The 15,725-nt window shown below is 40.5% G+C and overlaps 1 protein-coding gene across 1 annotated transcript in view; it reads right to left on the reverse strand.

Moving 5' to 3' along the window:
• Positions 1-15,725, reverse strand: part of LOC127384278 (transmembrane protease serine 11E-like) — a 40,836-nt gene that overhangs the window by 8,352 nt on the left and 16,759 nt on the right. The window contains exons 4-5 of the mRNA XM_051618410.1: positions 10,434-10,501; positions 7,033-7,196 (exon numbers count right to left, since the gene is read on the reverse strand). Of these exons, the coding sequence (XP_051474370.1) occupies positions 7,033-7,196; positions 10,434-10,501 (232 nt within the window). The remainder of the gene's footprint in view (positions 1-7,032; positions 7,197-10,433; positions 10,502-15,725) is intronic.

The raw sequence follows: 15,725 nt of genomic DNA on the forward strand, positions 1-15,725 counted from the left end.
CAATTCAATTGGCATGTTCTCACTGCACTGAGTTTTGCTGTGAGTCACGCAACTGTTCTGCAAGGCACCTGCCTATACCTCTGCCCTTTTTAAGAGGTACCTAGAAAAAACTACAAACCTCACGTGGGCAAATAATTACTCATTGCTTCCAGTGGGATGACTGATGTGTAATTGGAGAAACAAATCTTCACACACACATACAACAAGTCTTAAACAGGATGTCTGTACAGCTTTGAATTTTAGCATATTTTATAATATATCAGGACCATGCAGCTGACGTGCTCCCACCCATCCACTGCTGAAGGAAAAAGACCAGTAACACCTGCCAATAAATTCAATGCTGTATTCACCAGGGTAGGAGGACTCCTTTGCTTTAGAGATCTGCCAGATACCTTCCCCAGACCATGTATTCCACAATGGAACCCAAGTACTAAAGAGAACAGCACAGCAATGGAGAAAACCTCAAAGTAAAGCAAGTTTTTAAAAGGTGAAAGCATGTCTGTCTGGCAAGAGACCCAGGAACCCACGATGCAGATCAGGATGGGTGAAATTAAGGACACAACAGCAAGGTGTCAATGCCAGGATGCCAAACCCAGAGCACATTTATGTGTTTGGAAACCTGAACTAACTGACACAATTTTCAGATAAGCCAAACCCACAGTAAATCCCATAAAAAAGCAGGGAGCACTTTGGCTTACACGATACTGCTGAAAATGAAGTTGCTTACTGGCTTACCTCATTAGGGGCTTGCCTTTGTTTCTTACTAGCATCACATTTTTGGCCTGGTCAACAGCATAGCTGTTTGCATTGTGCCAGCCAACATGTTGCAGCAAGCCCTGCCTGGAAGCAATCACTTGCAAGGTACGAGAGACAATTTTGCTGCCCTGCTCATTTACTAGTTGCCCTAGTTGTTTGCACTACCAAGAAAAAGCATCAATTAATAACAATTAAAGTGTCATATCTCATCCCAACCACATACAGCTGCAAAAATAGTTGTTTGTGTCACATTCAGGAAAACAGTGTTCAGTCTTCTACTGTAAACAAGAACAAGTTCAACTTGAACATGCATTGCCTACCTATAAAATGGAATTTGCTATTTAATTAAAGCTTGCCCAACTTAAAAGAGAAAACTATTGTTTAAATTAAAATCACAGCTTGAAACATGGCTTAGAGATTTCTCTGTTCTTAAACTAGACAACCAATTTTGATAATACAGTTATTTTGTGTATCTAGTACACTAGTACAATAACCTTAAACCACACTTAAATTATTGGTCTTAATTTTCTACTAAGGAGAACAGTGACTTGCAGTCACTATTTAAGATTAATCTCTTATCAGTAAATAACTTATTTTTACTCACCAATAAATGTCTGAGCAAACATGAAAAGAAAAGGGGATTAAGTAAGAGCAGGAAAGCATCTTTATTTTGGTAATGCAAATAATGCAATAGCTAATTAAGGCCAGAATTTCTGAGGAAGTTCAGTGCCAAAAGCCTATCAATCTATTTGGCAACAACTAAATGTTTGCAGTTTCATAGCTAACTGCAGAGTGAATGTGAATATGCTTATCTCTGAGGGATTTAGAGATTCCAACAGAAAAATGTGCTCACTTTGCCAAGTCTCTAAATAATATTAGGTTCACTGCATCAGAAGAATTAATCTTGTGTCCACTGCCTCATTACATTTTAGCCACAGAGACAGGTTTATATTAAAAGGAAAATAACAGGCAGAACTCTTAGTGACGTAAGTGGAGCAGACCTTATAGTGAAGTAGCTCAAGCAAGGCAAGCAAATGCATGATTTAGGGGATATGATGCATTTTCAGCATGGAAAGGGCCAGAGACAGCTGAAAACTTAAGTATGAGAAATCTGGTTTTAAACTCTGATGCAGCTGTACCCAATTACATTTTTCACAGATGTTGATTCTCACAGTAAACTTTATTTTCTTTAAAGGTTTCCACCCATGATTTTCTGTATGTAATAATGTAACTGTTGCTTCAAAGGCACACTGTGTTCCATCCTGTATTACACATCAAGTTCCCACATTTTGCTTGTGTAAGTTGTTTTTTCCCCACAGAGAAAGGAAGGTAGAGATTATCTTAAATGGGATATGAAGACAGGATTGTAAACATTAAAAAAAATAAGAAGAAAAAGTAAGCTTTTCAGTACTTCTTGGACAGGTGTTCGAGGCACGGCTTTTTGAAATACACCAGGGAGCAGAGAAAGCATTTTCCTGCCTGCCCCTTGTCACATTTTAATACCAATGTCCTTGAAAAGAGAGAAAATTACAAAATTCTCAGCTGCAGCAGAAATGGGGGGGTCACCTAGTTCAGTGTTATTTAGGTTAACAGTGCATAGAAGCATAAAAAGGAAATCTGGCAAGTTTCAGTACGTCACCAACCTGGGCAGCCAAGAGGAATGTCACAAAGTGCATCTGTTCTGTAGTGCACATAGAGGTGGAGATAACAGCTCTACCCTAATGCTCTTTAATTACATTAAAGACCATGAAGGCCCTGAGGGACTGGGGAGAAACGGGAATGACAGCAGTGAGCAGTAGATTCAGTCATGTTCCCAAAAACTGTACCCAGAAGGAAAGGCAGGAGTTTCCTGGAAGATGGCAAAACATGAGCTTTGGGCTCAGCAGGAAACTCATGCTCTTGTGTGCTGACGTAGTGCACACAACTTAAAACATCTCCCCAGCAACCTTCCAATATTATCCCTGTTCTCTCAACAGAAATTACCTCCCCAGAGTTATGCAGAGTGACAGAGTTGTTTGGGTTGGAAAAGACCTCTAAGATCATCGAGCCCCATCATTAACCCAGCACTTCCAAGGCCACCATGTCCCTCAGCCCTTGAAAATATGCAATTCTCATTCTTTCAACAGGGGAGAGTAACCTGGTACAGACAAGACAAAGGCTTTGTACCTTTAATTGTCCCTGTCATCCAGCCTTTCCCTCCCTACTTATGTCCACTGGACCTGTCCTCACATCCATGACTTCTCCTAGGACTCCCCCATCCTCCTTCCATAAACCACATCTTATTGTCCGTCCATGAGGAAAGACAGAAGTCCACACAGCATACTTGCAGCAACTTCATCTTGCTGTCCTGCAGCCTGAGGAGAGATCTGCATGGAGAGCTATGTACCAGCTTTGCAGTGTGCATCCAAGCTCATATGGTTTTTATCATTGTTTTTTTCTTGGCTTACACTCATGCTCTGGCTGCAATCAAGGTCCCAGTACAGCAGGGACAGCCCAAATCACTGGCAATCCTCTGCAGGCAAAGCAGAGAAAGGGAAAACACAGAATTGAGTGAGGAGATTAATGAAATCAACTTACCTGGTTCATCTAAGAAGTCAGGCTGGTATTATTTCCTTCATCACAAGCATGTCCTTGCAAAATGTTAATTTAAAAGTACATTTCAGTCAGCTTCTCTAGACTGTTGCAAACACTGACATGTACCACCTTGTGCCAAAACAATGGCATTGAAATGGGAGAAAGTCTGATCTCCACTGTATTTCCCAACGTACAGATGCATGTCCTGTTCCAGTCCTCTGAGCTGCTGTTATGGCTAGTAAAGTACAAACAACCAGACTGCTACATAAATTATTTGAGATGGAACATTCCTCAGTCATCCAGTATTTGTAAGGAGCTTTAGCAAGCCCCAGATGCCAGATAAACAGAAATAATAACAGTTGACTTGTTGAACAAAACTAATTTATGACTCATTCTTCGTGGTCAAAACCCTTGTCTGTGCAACAGGTGGGAATACTTCCTACTCACTTTGAACAATGCCAGTAATCTTGCAATCAGTTTCTTTCTGACATCAGAAGCACATTCTCAAAAATATTTTTTGGGAGACTTCTAACCTACCCAACAAACGGAAATAGTCTAGCAAGCTGCTCTACACTTTGCTTAACAGGGACCCAAGCTGTGAGGTGACTGCTTCTAACCAAGAAACCCTAGGGGAAAAAAATCAGCCTTGTAGGAGATCTCTTTGGTGCTAGAACTATGCAGGGGACAAATTGTAACACATTCTTCTTTCAGTGCCAGTGGAAGAGCAAGTCCTAACGTGGGTGTTTCCAACACACCCGACTTTGATATCTCATTTTGCTGAACCTTGCACTGCTTCTCAGCGAAGACAGGCTTAGTTTGCTCAATTCTCCAGTGAAGAACATTTGAGCTTCCAGTAGGGTTTGTACAGAAGTGCAGAGATCTCTATCACCTCCCATTTTCTACCAAAGCTATAGTGGATGTCTGGAGATACCCATGTCCTTGACCAGGGGACTATGAAGTCTAGCTAAATATGAAAGCAGTGACTTCCATAATAAGACATCTGAAAATACCCGGATACAAATGTATTTTTGAAGCTTTGTGTCAAGAACATTTAATGTTTGGTGATGATACAAAACAAAACCAAAAATATTTTGTTTTCATTTAAGTTTTGTGGACTTTTTTTTTTTTTCACATCTGTACAATAAAGCTTCTCTCTCTTTTTGAAAGAACCTGCTAATAAAACATTGTCAGTTTAGTTTATATTCCCTCTTTATTCTTAATCCTCAGGAATGAAGAGATGAAGTTTTATGCCTGGGCTCACAGACTATTTTTGTAGTTCTGCCCTGAACTGCAGCTGAAGATCCCAAGCAGTGCACCCAATTTGCAGGGCTTGTTGGAGCTGATCCCCAAGCAAATACTTTTGAGTGAAGTGCAAGTTGAAATATGGTGTTGAACAACAACAAGATGATTAGATCCTGGGAGGAAGATTTAAGGAGGTTCTCCTTATCAGGCCCTTGTAGTATGCAATATAAATAAGTGCCTGACCTGGATTTTTTCATCTAGTTAGCTTTGCTTAGCTAAACTAAGCTATATATTATCGCCCCCAAATTAGAATATTTTGATAAGGTGATTACAATGAACAGGCTAATGATTTCTTATAAGCCATTATGAAAATGTTCTGAGATTGCTTCAAACTAAACTAGGATTCCAGTTGGCAAAAGCATCAAAGCTACAGTGAAGCAAAATTTAGAAAGGTGCTGCAGAGCATGGAAGAAATCTAGGGCTTCTTAGCTTTCCTTGATTTAAATACTAATGTTGGACAGTGTATTTCAGGAGGGGAGAGAGAAGTGGGAATTGCAAAACCTAGATCCCTCTCTGGACTCTCAGGATCTGTTGAAAGCTGTGACTCCTCCCAGGTGTGAGGAAGAAGACAAGCTTTGTAGCTGACACCTGCACCTCCTCTAAAAGCATAGGAGTGCTCCATTCTACTCTCTTTATCCAGGTCAACCTGGTTCTCTTAAATGGCAGCACTTGGCTAAATGGAGCTTGGCTAAGCCTCATAGCACTGCTGAAGTCCTATCAGCAAAGAAAGAGGCAAATGGAACCTTTTATTTTCACCCCTTAGAAATGGCAAGGTATTGTGTATGTTCCTTTGTGTCATGTGTAATGGTTGCACAATGCTAGTCCTGTAGGAAGTAGCAGACCTATGTAGTCAATGTTTTATGGTTAGGCTGGGATGCCAAGAAAAGCAATATGAAGGTTATTGTCCAACTTCATCAAAGTAACACTGAGATGCCATCTTTTACTGAGACCAAATACTTACTGAAAACATTCTGATTCAATTATGTCAGCTAATTTTTTAAACTAGCAACTAGTGCATTACTGTAACAGCCCTGGTGCAGTTCAAGGTCAATTAAAACAGAGTTTTGGGTCACTTCCCACAGTTACCAGACGGAATAAAAGAAGCTCAGCAGGTAACTTGATGAGATCACAGTTCTTTTCCAATATGCATTTTTGAACCACTTCTAATTTTATCCTTCATGTAAGGCACCAAATTAACTAAATCATGACCTTTAAAAAAAAAGTCTTAAAAAACCAAAAAAACACACAAAAAAAACCCAACACAAAAACACCTCCCCTAAAACCTCTTTGAATCTCTCTAGCTGATGCTCACATGCTTCTTCTATCTGGGAGAAATCACATGTGCTCTTTGCTGAACAGGAACTACTGGCATATAAACAACACTGCAGAGAAATAGTCTTTGCCCAAAGGCATGTCACCTAGCACCTTGTACCATTCCAGCGGGGAAGACTGGTTGCCCATCAAGAAATGATGGATGTGACAGCTCAAATTTGATTTTCTCTTCATTGTCATAATTCAATGTGCCCAGTTCAAGCACCAAGAGGAAGAGCAAGAGGTTTAGGTGGTCTGGTGTGGAAAAGCAAGCAGCAAATAGGAGTAAGCAGAAGTTCTGCAAAAAGAAATTAAGCAAGTATCTCTCCTTCCTCTCAACTAGCAACTCATTTTTTAAAAGTCTGATAGCCAGAAAAAATGCTGACTATATGTAACTAAAGCTAAGTCAGACAAGAGGTTAAGCCTGCACGAAAACTCTCTAACAGATCAGAAGTATAGAAGAGGAGTGAAACCCACCTTTCAGTGCCTGTTTGGTACAAAAATAGAGTGCCATTTATTTTCATATCCTGCAGATGCAGGTCTGCTTTGCAAAGAAGGGACTAGATCCTCAGCTGAGAAGTCACATAGATAAGAACATTTTCCCCTTCTTTACCTTCCCCTTTCCCCTGGGGAACTGGGAAGGATTTTGATCACCTCGCCAACTGTATTTTCTCAGTGCATTAGCCGTCTCCCTGCTGTCATCCAAGCATAGATGCTGCACTTCCAGGCTCTTCAGAGAATTAAAGACCTAGGAAGCATATTTGTGTTGCTGTGTACTGAAGCACTGTGATGAGGCTTCTACTCTTTACCCTAACAATAGCAGAAGGTTGGTACTGTAGTTTGGAGGGAGGCTGAGGCTGTACTTCAAAGCCACAAAGCAACTGCTTCTGTTTATCCCTATTTAAGACATTTTTTTTTAAGTTAGGTGGGGTTTATGCATTATGCATTGCCACTGATTTTGTTCTAGTTTAATGAGCAGGAAAGACTGTCATCCAGACCCAGTAACAGCCATCCTGAGAAGGGAAAAGTCGAATCCCACCCATCAGAAAGTGGCAAGAACTACCTTTAGGAGTGACAAAATATACTTACTTGAGACAGTAGAAGATCTGACTTTTATTTGCATGGGGCCTCTGTATTTTTCCAGACCCTTCCGTAAGATCCTTTCAATCGTTTCTCTCAATGCTTCTCTAGAATCCGTAGAGGAGAATGAGAATGTGAGCAAAGCCTCTGCCATCACACCATCAGTATCTGGGCTACAAACAAACGAAACACAGTGTGGTTACCTTCAGCCCATTTCTGCATTTCTTAATTTTTATCTTAGCTCCTCTAGCAATGGCAATGTAACATAAAGGATTAGATAGTTTTGAATATTTTGTACACTTCTGAGAGAAGGAATTGTCAGAAGAAATCCAAGCAAGTGCTGGATGTTCAAGCACGTCTTAGGCTGGAAGGCAGGATGACTGATGCCTTCTGTGAACAAATGGCCAGACCAGTGCTATAATGGAGCCTAAAAGCAGTCACTGGCTACATGCCTGGGACAGAAGAGCAAGAGGGAATGAACTGATTTGATTGCAATGAAAAGTGGGATACACGGTGCTTTGGAAACATCAGGTAAATGGTTAATGGTATCTAGACATGTGTATGTATACAGAATAAAAATGTCCAGTGATCATCAAAGAGGTACTTGAGCAAAGAGGAGAGACCACACAACCAATTCCACCACTGCAACCTCTTGGGAGATTGTGACTAATAACCTAATGTTATGCAACAATAGATGAAACCCCACAGCTCATCTACTTATCACAGTCCAAGGGATGGACCACAAAAGGGGCTTTTAACGTGACTGAAAAGTACAAGTGTCACCCACACTGGGGCACACAACTCCACAGTTCTGATGTAAGATCAGAAGGAAAAAAAAAAAAGGAAGAAAATCTTCTAACAAACTGAGTTCACCCAGCAGTGCTATTTATTTTTCCTTGAAGCATCAGATGCTGCAAGAGACTGAATGCTAGAGTACAAACACCAAAGAGTCTAATCTGGCGTGGTAGATCTTGCTCTGTGCTTGCAGATGGCTTATCCTTGGTTATTACACAGCAAAGATAAGAGCATGCACTAAGAACCTTCTCTGTGCCACGTCCTGCCTAAGCCAAGAAGCAATGACACAACCCATAGCAGGTGGAATCACAGTTACTTCACACAGGAGGTGAACTAAAAAAAGGTTGCCCTGTCCTAAGCATCATTCAGATAGGAAAGGAAAAGATAAGATCTTCCTGTTATATCTCAATATCTTGGTAATATGTAAATACAGAAAGGAAAAATAAGAAAATTAAAAATAGAAGGCAAATAGCTTACACAAAAGCAATGCAATCAGGCTGTGATCTTCCAAAGGAACATGAACCAAAATGAGACAGACATTCCTGCTATTGCCAGTGAGGGAAAATAAAAGGCCACGTGTCACGAGCACACCAAGGCATGCTGAGTGTTTCATAGGTGAGCAGAAAGACACGTTCCTTGCCTCAAGGATCTCATAATTGAGACTTAGTAACTATATGTGAACTTTCCAACAAGTTGTTTTTCTCTTTGTGCCAACTTCAGCGTGATTGCCACTCCGTTTATTTTCCAGATATTATCTGATCCAACTCTGGGTGTTGCTCTGCATTTCTGAGGTGTTCCCTTACCTCTCCCCCCACTCCTTTTCCTGTGCAGCACCACACTGGAATTACTGTATCAACGCTCACAGGCACACCACACCACACCTCTGAAACCCTCAGGAAGTACAGCCTGCCTTGAATCACTCACTATATAGCAAAGGTCCAGAGCAAAAGACACCTAGTCAAGATTTGGTTTGTCTTTCTCAGTCAGTAGTGAGCATTATTACTAATTTGTTGTTTATAATGAGCCAAAATGTACACACAGTACTTAGTGAAGCAAATTAATAACAATGACCCTGCTTAAAAGAGCTTACAGTATGAGCATTTAAAGAGGCATAAAACTTGTATATTAAAAAAACCACCAAACACAAACAAATAACAAAACCACAAACAAGCTTTGGAACATAGAGATCTTGCATCCAACACAGCAAACACCTCTGTCTGTCCTTGGGAACAAGAAGTAATTAAAAATATTATTTCTCCCTACAGACTGGCCTCTCAGATCCTTAAATCACCTTGTCTATGCTTGTAACACTATAGTCAGTATCAAAAATATTCCTAAAATTACATTCAAATAATGATTTGTGTGATCTGCCTAACTGGGGGAGTAAGCTGAAGTAGAGCAGGAGACAGGATGTCGCATACCTTAGGACAGGGAGAAATATATTTACAAGAATAAGATCTTGAAGCTGCTATGATTAGTCTTGCAGCTTTAGCACATGAAAATTAAGACATTCAAGGCTTATTTGCAAAGTGATGGGCACTGTCATTCCAGAACAAGATTTTAGTATTACAACAGACAATTCTATAAAAATACTATTTTCAGCACTCAATAGTGACTGAAAAATCAAATCAAATCTTATGTGTCATTGGCAAATAGAATAAAAGAAAATAATAAAACTTTGTTTAGTTATAATCCCAACCACAGGTCTGACCCCTTCATCTCAAAAAGCAAGAACAGCAGATCCAAAAGAGATATGGAGCAGGATGACAAGGAGCAGTTCCTGCAAAGATTAGCTGAGCAGGCTGGGACTTTCAACTGAAAAAGAGAGTAGAGCTCATGGTGGACAGGAGAGAAAAGGGATATAATGGGAGTGTCCGATACCACTAATTGCATAAAGGGGAGGGATAGAGATCAACTTTTCATCACCTCTTCCAGCACAAGAACTAGCGGCCACTGAATGATCCAGAGAAGGTGGCTCTTCACAGGTAAGTCCTTACTAAAGGATGGAGGTGCACAAATTTCAAGAGTCCAGGACAAGTCCTTGGAAAAAAACTCCAGCAGGGGCTGCTAAACAAACCACAACCACTTCAGGAAATCCCAGGTGGTAAACAGCTGGAGGGAGGGAGCATACTAAGAAGCAGGTATCATACATGTCTGTTGTGCTGCTACTGCTCTCTAGGCACCTATTTGTGCCTGCTCTTAAAGATGCGACAGCAACAACTGGGACCTTCTGAACCACCACAGCCATGCTTAGGTTTGACAAGCCCAGCACAGCAGCAATACTAGAAGTAAAATGACATCTGGATTATAGTGAAGGAAATAGTTTTGAAAATGCTTTTTATTTTTAGATAGCTCAAGTTATATTTGCTTTATTTGCTAAAGCTTGCTGAAGATCTGAACACAAACTTGCACAGAATTTGGATGGACTGAAGTTTATCTTCTGCATCAAGATCCATTTGAGGGCATGGTTCAGAATAAGATTATGTTCAATTGGGGATTAAGCTCTGGTTTTACCTAAAATACAATTTAGTGAATCAGATCAAATGGCTCTCTAGCTGGGCTTGGTGTACATTTCACTTTATCTCACTGTGTGCATTTATTATAATCTCACATACCTCACTCTGATTAAGCGTGAACGGATGTATTTTTCCCTTAAAATGGAATTGTAAAATGTCTTGTTGATCTGTTGAAAAAAGAAAAATATATGATAACAACAAAAAAGTCGGGAAATGGACACATTGCTGGAACGAGCATTCAGAAAACAGCATTCACTTACAAATTAATGCTTTATGGAGCCAAGACAAATAATCCAGCCCAGCCCCTAGGTAACATTTGCCACAGACTTTTCCTAACCATTTCCCATTTGGACTAGAGCACATCATAAAAAGTTAACTTGTTTTTCTAAATATCCTCTGATTACATCAGTGTGCCACTGTAGTGTTGTCCTGTCCACTCCTAGGCATAATGAGGGATATTTATAAATATCCTTGAAACACACTGCTACTATCTCCAAAAGCGCAGCCTCTGAAAGATGGCCTACAGGAAGGATACAGCATGCTGTGCTCTGCACTGTGCCTCTCTTGTAGGGTCATTTCTGATGCAGCATTTATCCTTGGTCCTTTAAAAATGTATAGCAAAACTATCAGTGATCTCAAATTATACCCCCCCAAACACCCTTGTGATTTGCCACATGCTAGGGGAATTGTCAAGCAATTCTCATCAGAAATCTAGGACTCCTAAGGAATCAATCCCCAAATGACATCTTGGATGGTGCCTGCTTAACCACATCCTGCTTTAGGCTGAATGTTACCTCAGGATCGCATGATCAGTCTGAGACAGCACAGTGTGCTATATCATGTCATGCAATTCTGCCAGGAATGGCTCAGGACCACTGAATTACTGAGAAATAGCAAAGCTATTAGTGAGTTATGCAGTTCCACCTATCAGCAAGACCTAGTAAAAAGTAAAAGTATCCTGTAAACATCAAATGCTTTACAGGAAAAACTATGTAGAAATGTGTTATAAAATCATGCTTGTTTTTTTTGTATTTTTCAGCCCATAAAGGCTGTCTGATTTAGCCAAGTCTCCAGATTTTCTGTCTTCCAAAGGAAATAATAAAGTAATGGTTCTTAAACTCCTAGTATGTTGACATCTTTCAGATACAGAAAAAAGCACTTAAGCATGAAATCTCAGGGCACTTTCTCCCAAAGAACAAAAAGCCCCCCTTTCCAGCCTTGACTGTCCTAAGATGTAGTCACATGTCATTCCACAGAGATACTGAAGCAGAATAATTTCAAGATGAAAAATGCACATTTTTATTATTTTAAGGCAATTTCAAGTATACGTTATTCAGGAAAAAAAGAAAAGTTCTTCATGGTCATGCATTTAGTTGATCTTTTATCTTGCTATTGCTGGCAGTTACCTGGAATTACTGAGGCATTTGCAACAGACAAAATTCTATAGAAAAACAGGTATCAACTGCAACAAGCTGTTGTGTATATGCAAACTAGGCTTTATCCTGACACTTCTTAGACTGCCAGCTGCTTCCACTGTACTTTGAGGCATACAGTTAGAAATCAAGAATAAAGTGGTTTGCTTCCTATAACTCTGCAGCTTGTCCCACCACAACTCCCCTTGGTAATTGGAAGTATTTGCCCTGAGACAAATAAAATGTTCATTTTGTTTTGGTTTTAATTATAACATTAGCTTATTGTTTCCATCACAGTGTTATCTGCTTCGTTGATGATACTGTAAGCAGAAGCACGTAGCTAAGCAGCACTGCCAGCTTTGTGGCATGCAGTGGCTCTAAGAACTTGTGAGATCTTTGGGACAGAGACTTTTCTGCAGAGTGCTTTGCAAATAAAAGAGAGCCTTGAGCTGGGCTGAGGTAGATGTCAAGCCTAAAGAGTATATTGCTAAAGAGTAAAGCCAAAGCAGGCTTACTTTGAGCTTGGGGCTGAAAAAGGCAAGAGTTCACAATCTCTTGTAAGGGAGGGTTAAGTCAATATGACATTCCAGCATCCTTTATATCTTCCTGGCAATTGTGTTTTCAAGCTGTCTGCACTGTCTCATCTCAGAGACTGTAAGTGTTTTTTCTACACTTTCTACCCACATTTCTGCAGCAGATACAGGGTTCCTTACTTCTGTCACCCATTCTTGTGTGTATCTTTGCTACAGTCTGAGCAGCTCATGTGATTGTGTTTTTTGTCCTCTTGACATGTTCAGCTTTCTCCTTTTCTCCTCACTCTAGGCAATTTCCTAGCTGATCTGTACAGTCTGATCAGGAACACCATGTGCTGCAGCAAAGACAAAGATTTCCAGTGACATCTGACAAAACACAATTACACACAGTGCTTTTCACTAAAAGAACCAAGGAGTCCAAATGCAACTGAACCAACAGCAACATACATTATTTGTAGAAAATTCAATACAAATGCTATTTTTATGGAAATAACAGTAAGCATATGATTTAAAATGATACCAAAATTACTGGATTTGTATTACTTCCATTCTCTTTCATAATTTCCTATCTGAATGAGAAAGTAGCCACTTTTCCTGTTACGTACTCTTGCTAACTGAACCCTCCTTATGTGTTGCCTTAGTACTACATCACCAATAGATTAAAAAAACAACTGGAGATGGTTATGTTTCCAGGGCTCCTTCCAGGGCTTTTAACACCTTCAAACTTGACCTGCTCTTCTTTACTTTTGTAACCTGCTGTATCTTACCAGGAAAGACATGCTAGCCAAACCTCTGCACTCCCTATCTTTCACCTGCTGATGAATTTGCTTGACAGATACGAATCTGTCCCAAATCTCCTCTCTCTTTCAACAATAATTTTGGTAACCTGAATTATTAATAGTAATCTTTATACTCATATGGAGTTTATGTAAAAAGAAAAGATGTAACAATATGCCTTCAGATAATTATTTTGAAAGATTAATGTTCTGTCTTATGGTTTTACTGCTCATCTTTTGGTAAAGCCTTTCACAACCATACTAAATAGTATGCATTTCTCTCCAGCCTGCTTATAGCTCTTTTTTCAGCTTGAGTCACATCCGTGGAAGCAAGAGCAACTAGAACTTTTGTAACTAGGTGGGACCCAGTCCTGCCTGGGAGAAGGATCTACACTCATTTAAAGCATTTTGCCTTGATTACAGCCACTCAAAAGTGATGCTGCCATGATCAGATCTGTTAAATTCACGACTGTAATTTCATTTGTTTTCCTGGCCCTTGTCTAGCAACTGCTTGACAGGGACAGTTGCTGCTGCAGACAAGGTCTATACGCATTCTTAACCAAGTGCCAAGTCCTGCTCCTTTTAAGTGAGAAGCATTTTCCTGACAGCTTTTATTTTAGCATTCATCCAAACAAGGTTTAATTTAAGTTAATGTTTGCTTGCTAGTTTGGGTTAGTGCCATCTGGTATTTCTTCATATCCTTTGTCCTTTTTACAAAACTTCTCTCCACGCAGTATAAATTTCTAAGACAAACTGGACTTCACTCCTGAACACAGGTCCATCTATGTCAATACAGTAGCTAATAGTGGCTAGTACCAAAGATGCAGTAAGAAGGCAAAACAATCCAACCTGTGCAAACAGAGCCACAAAGGAAATTCTTCCTTGTTCCTTGCAGCCAGAAGTTGCTTTACACCTTGATGAACAAGACTTGTTTTCCTCTCCTATCCTGAATAACTCTCATCATTACCCTCTTTTTCTTGTGTCATGTCATGACCAACTCTCTGAGGCCTGTGTGCAACCTACTAAAATCTTTGTTATTTCAGAGTCACCCAACATGCCCTGCCTCCCTGGGACAAAAAACCCCAAACCGAAACCAAAACAAAAACCAAGCTCTGGAAGTAGGTCACATGCAGCAGGGATCACATCACTCCAGCACAGGACAGGGCTGACATGAGATGGGCTTGCCCAGAGGTGGAGCTGGGTCTGGAAGTGACCAAGTCAGGCTTGTTGTGTCAGCCCTTACTTTCTCCCACTACACACTGCTCTACCACTGCACGTACGGTAACAGGATTTATCAAAAATGTTATCTTAATTCTAGTTTGACAGAATATTGGATGGAATATTTGATGAACCTACTACATCACTTGTGTGGGAGGTTCAAAAGCATTTGGTAGGTCTGGGAGTACAAATCCTCTTGTTGCTCAGTATTACTGCTCTTTTGCCTGCTGCCAGTTTAGTCGTTCAGCAGCTGTCCTCACACTACATTCCTCCTCTTGCCTCACTAGGATTTTAGGATGGAAAGTCTGTTAGTAGTGATTTTCAAAGCTTTTTGACTATAAATATTATTTGGAACATACCACCTGGTTCAGTGACTCTCCAGTTTTGTAGCAATCGCACAATATAAATTACTACATATCAGTTGTGTTAATTCTGTACCTAGCACCCAACTCCCCGGCCAATTTGCATCCAGTTTCAAGCTCAACCTGCTGAGACCCCCACAGCTGTCCATAATGCAAACCCAGTAGTAGCTCCCTTAAGATCTTGACATACCTCCTGTCTGGGTTTCAACTAGGTTAGTTGGGAATCCTACCAGAGATTATAGTGTCTATAAATACATGAGGGCTGGGCATCAAGAAGGCAGGGACAAGCTCTTTTCACTCGTGCCCTGTGATAGGATGAGGGGCAATGGACTCAAACTTGAGCATAGGAAGTTCCACCTTAACGTGAGGAAGAACTTCTTTACTGTGAGAGTGACAGAGCACTGGAACAGGCTCCCCAGAGAGATTGTGGAGTCTCCTTCTCTGGAGACTTTCAAGACCCATCTGGATGCCTTTCTGAGCGATCTGCCCTAGCTGTGTGTGATTTTTTGGTCCTTCTCTGGCAGGGGGGTTGGACTCAATGATCTTCAGAGGTCCCTTCCAACCCCTAATATTCTGTGATTCTGTGATTATAGGGTGAAAGGGCAGGAGGAGAAACATAAATAGGGACAACAAAACCTGAATGTGTCACTGTCCCAAACCAGGATGTGGGCATCACACTTCCCTTAGAAACAGAGATACTAAGTACAACAGCCCTAAAGCCACAGTGCATGCCTGAGGTGAAGGAAATGGACCTGAAGGAGAACAAGTGTAATCATCTACAGGCATCCAGCAAACCAAAAGATCAGAAACTGTCCATTCAGAAACCACATGTACACAAAGACAGCATGTTGAACAGCAGGCAAAACCAGGGTGATCCCATGCATCTGCAAATGGTATCACAAACTCTTCACAGAGTTTAAACTAACTGGACTGCTGAAGCTGGGATGTGAGTAAGCATTATTTGACTTTGCACTGAATGGTTCCTGGAAGTGTCAGCTGCAAAAGAGAAACAACTGACCTTGTACAGTAGTTCCTAAAAAGACTGGCCTTTCGGATAAAATAAATTAAGTGGACTAATACATGGGATAAT

This window comes from Apus apus, chromosome 4, assembly GCF_020740795.1.
Source record: "Apus apus isolate bApuApu2 chromosome 4, bApuApu2.pri.cur, whole genome shotgun sequence".
Taxonomy (NCBI): domain Eukaryota; kingdom Metazoa; phylum Chordata; class Aves; order Apodiformes; family Apodidae; genus Apus; species Apus apus.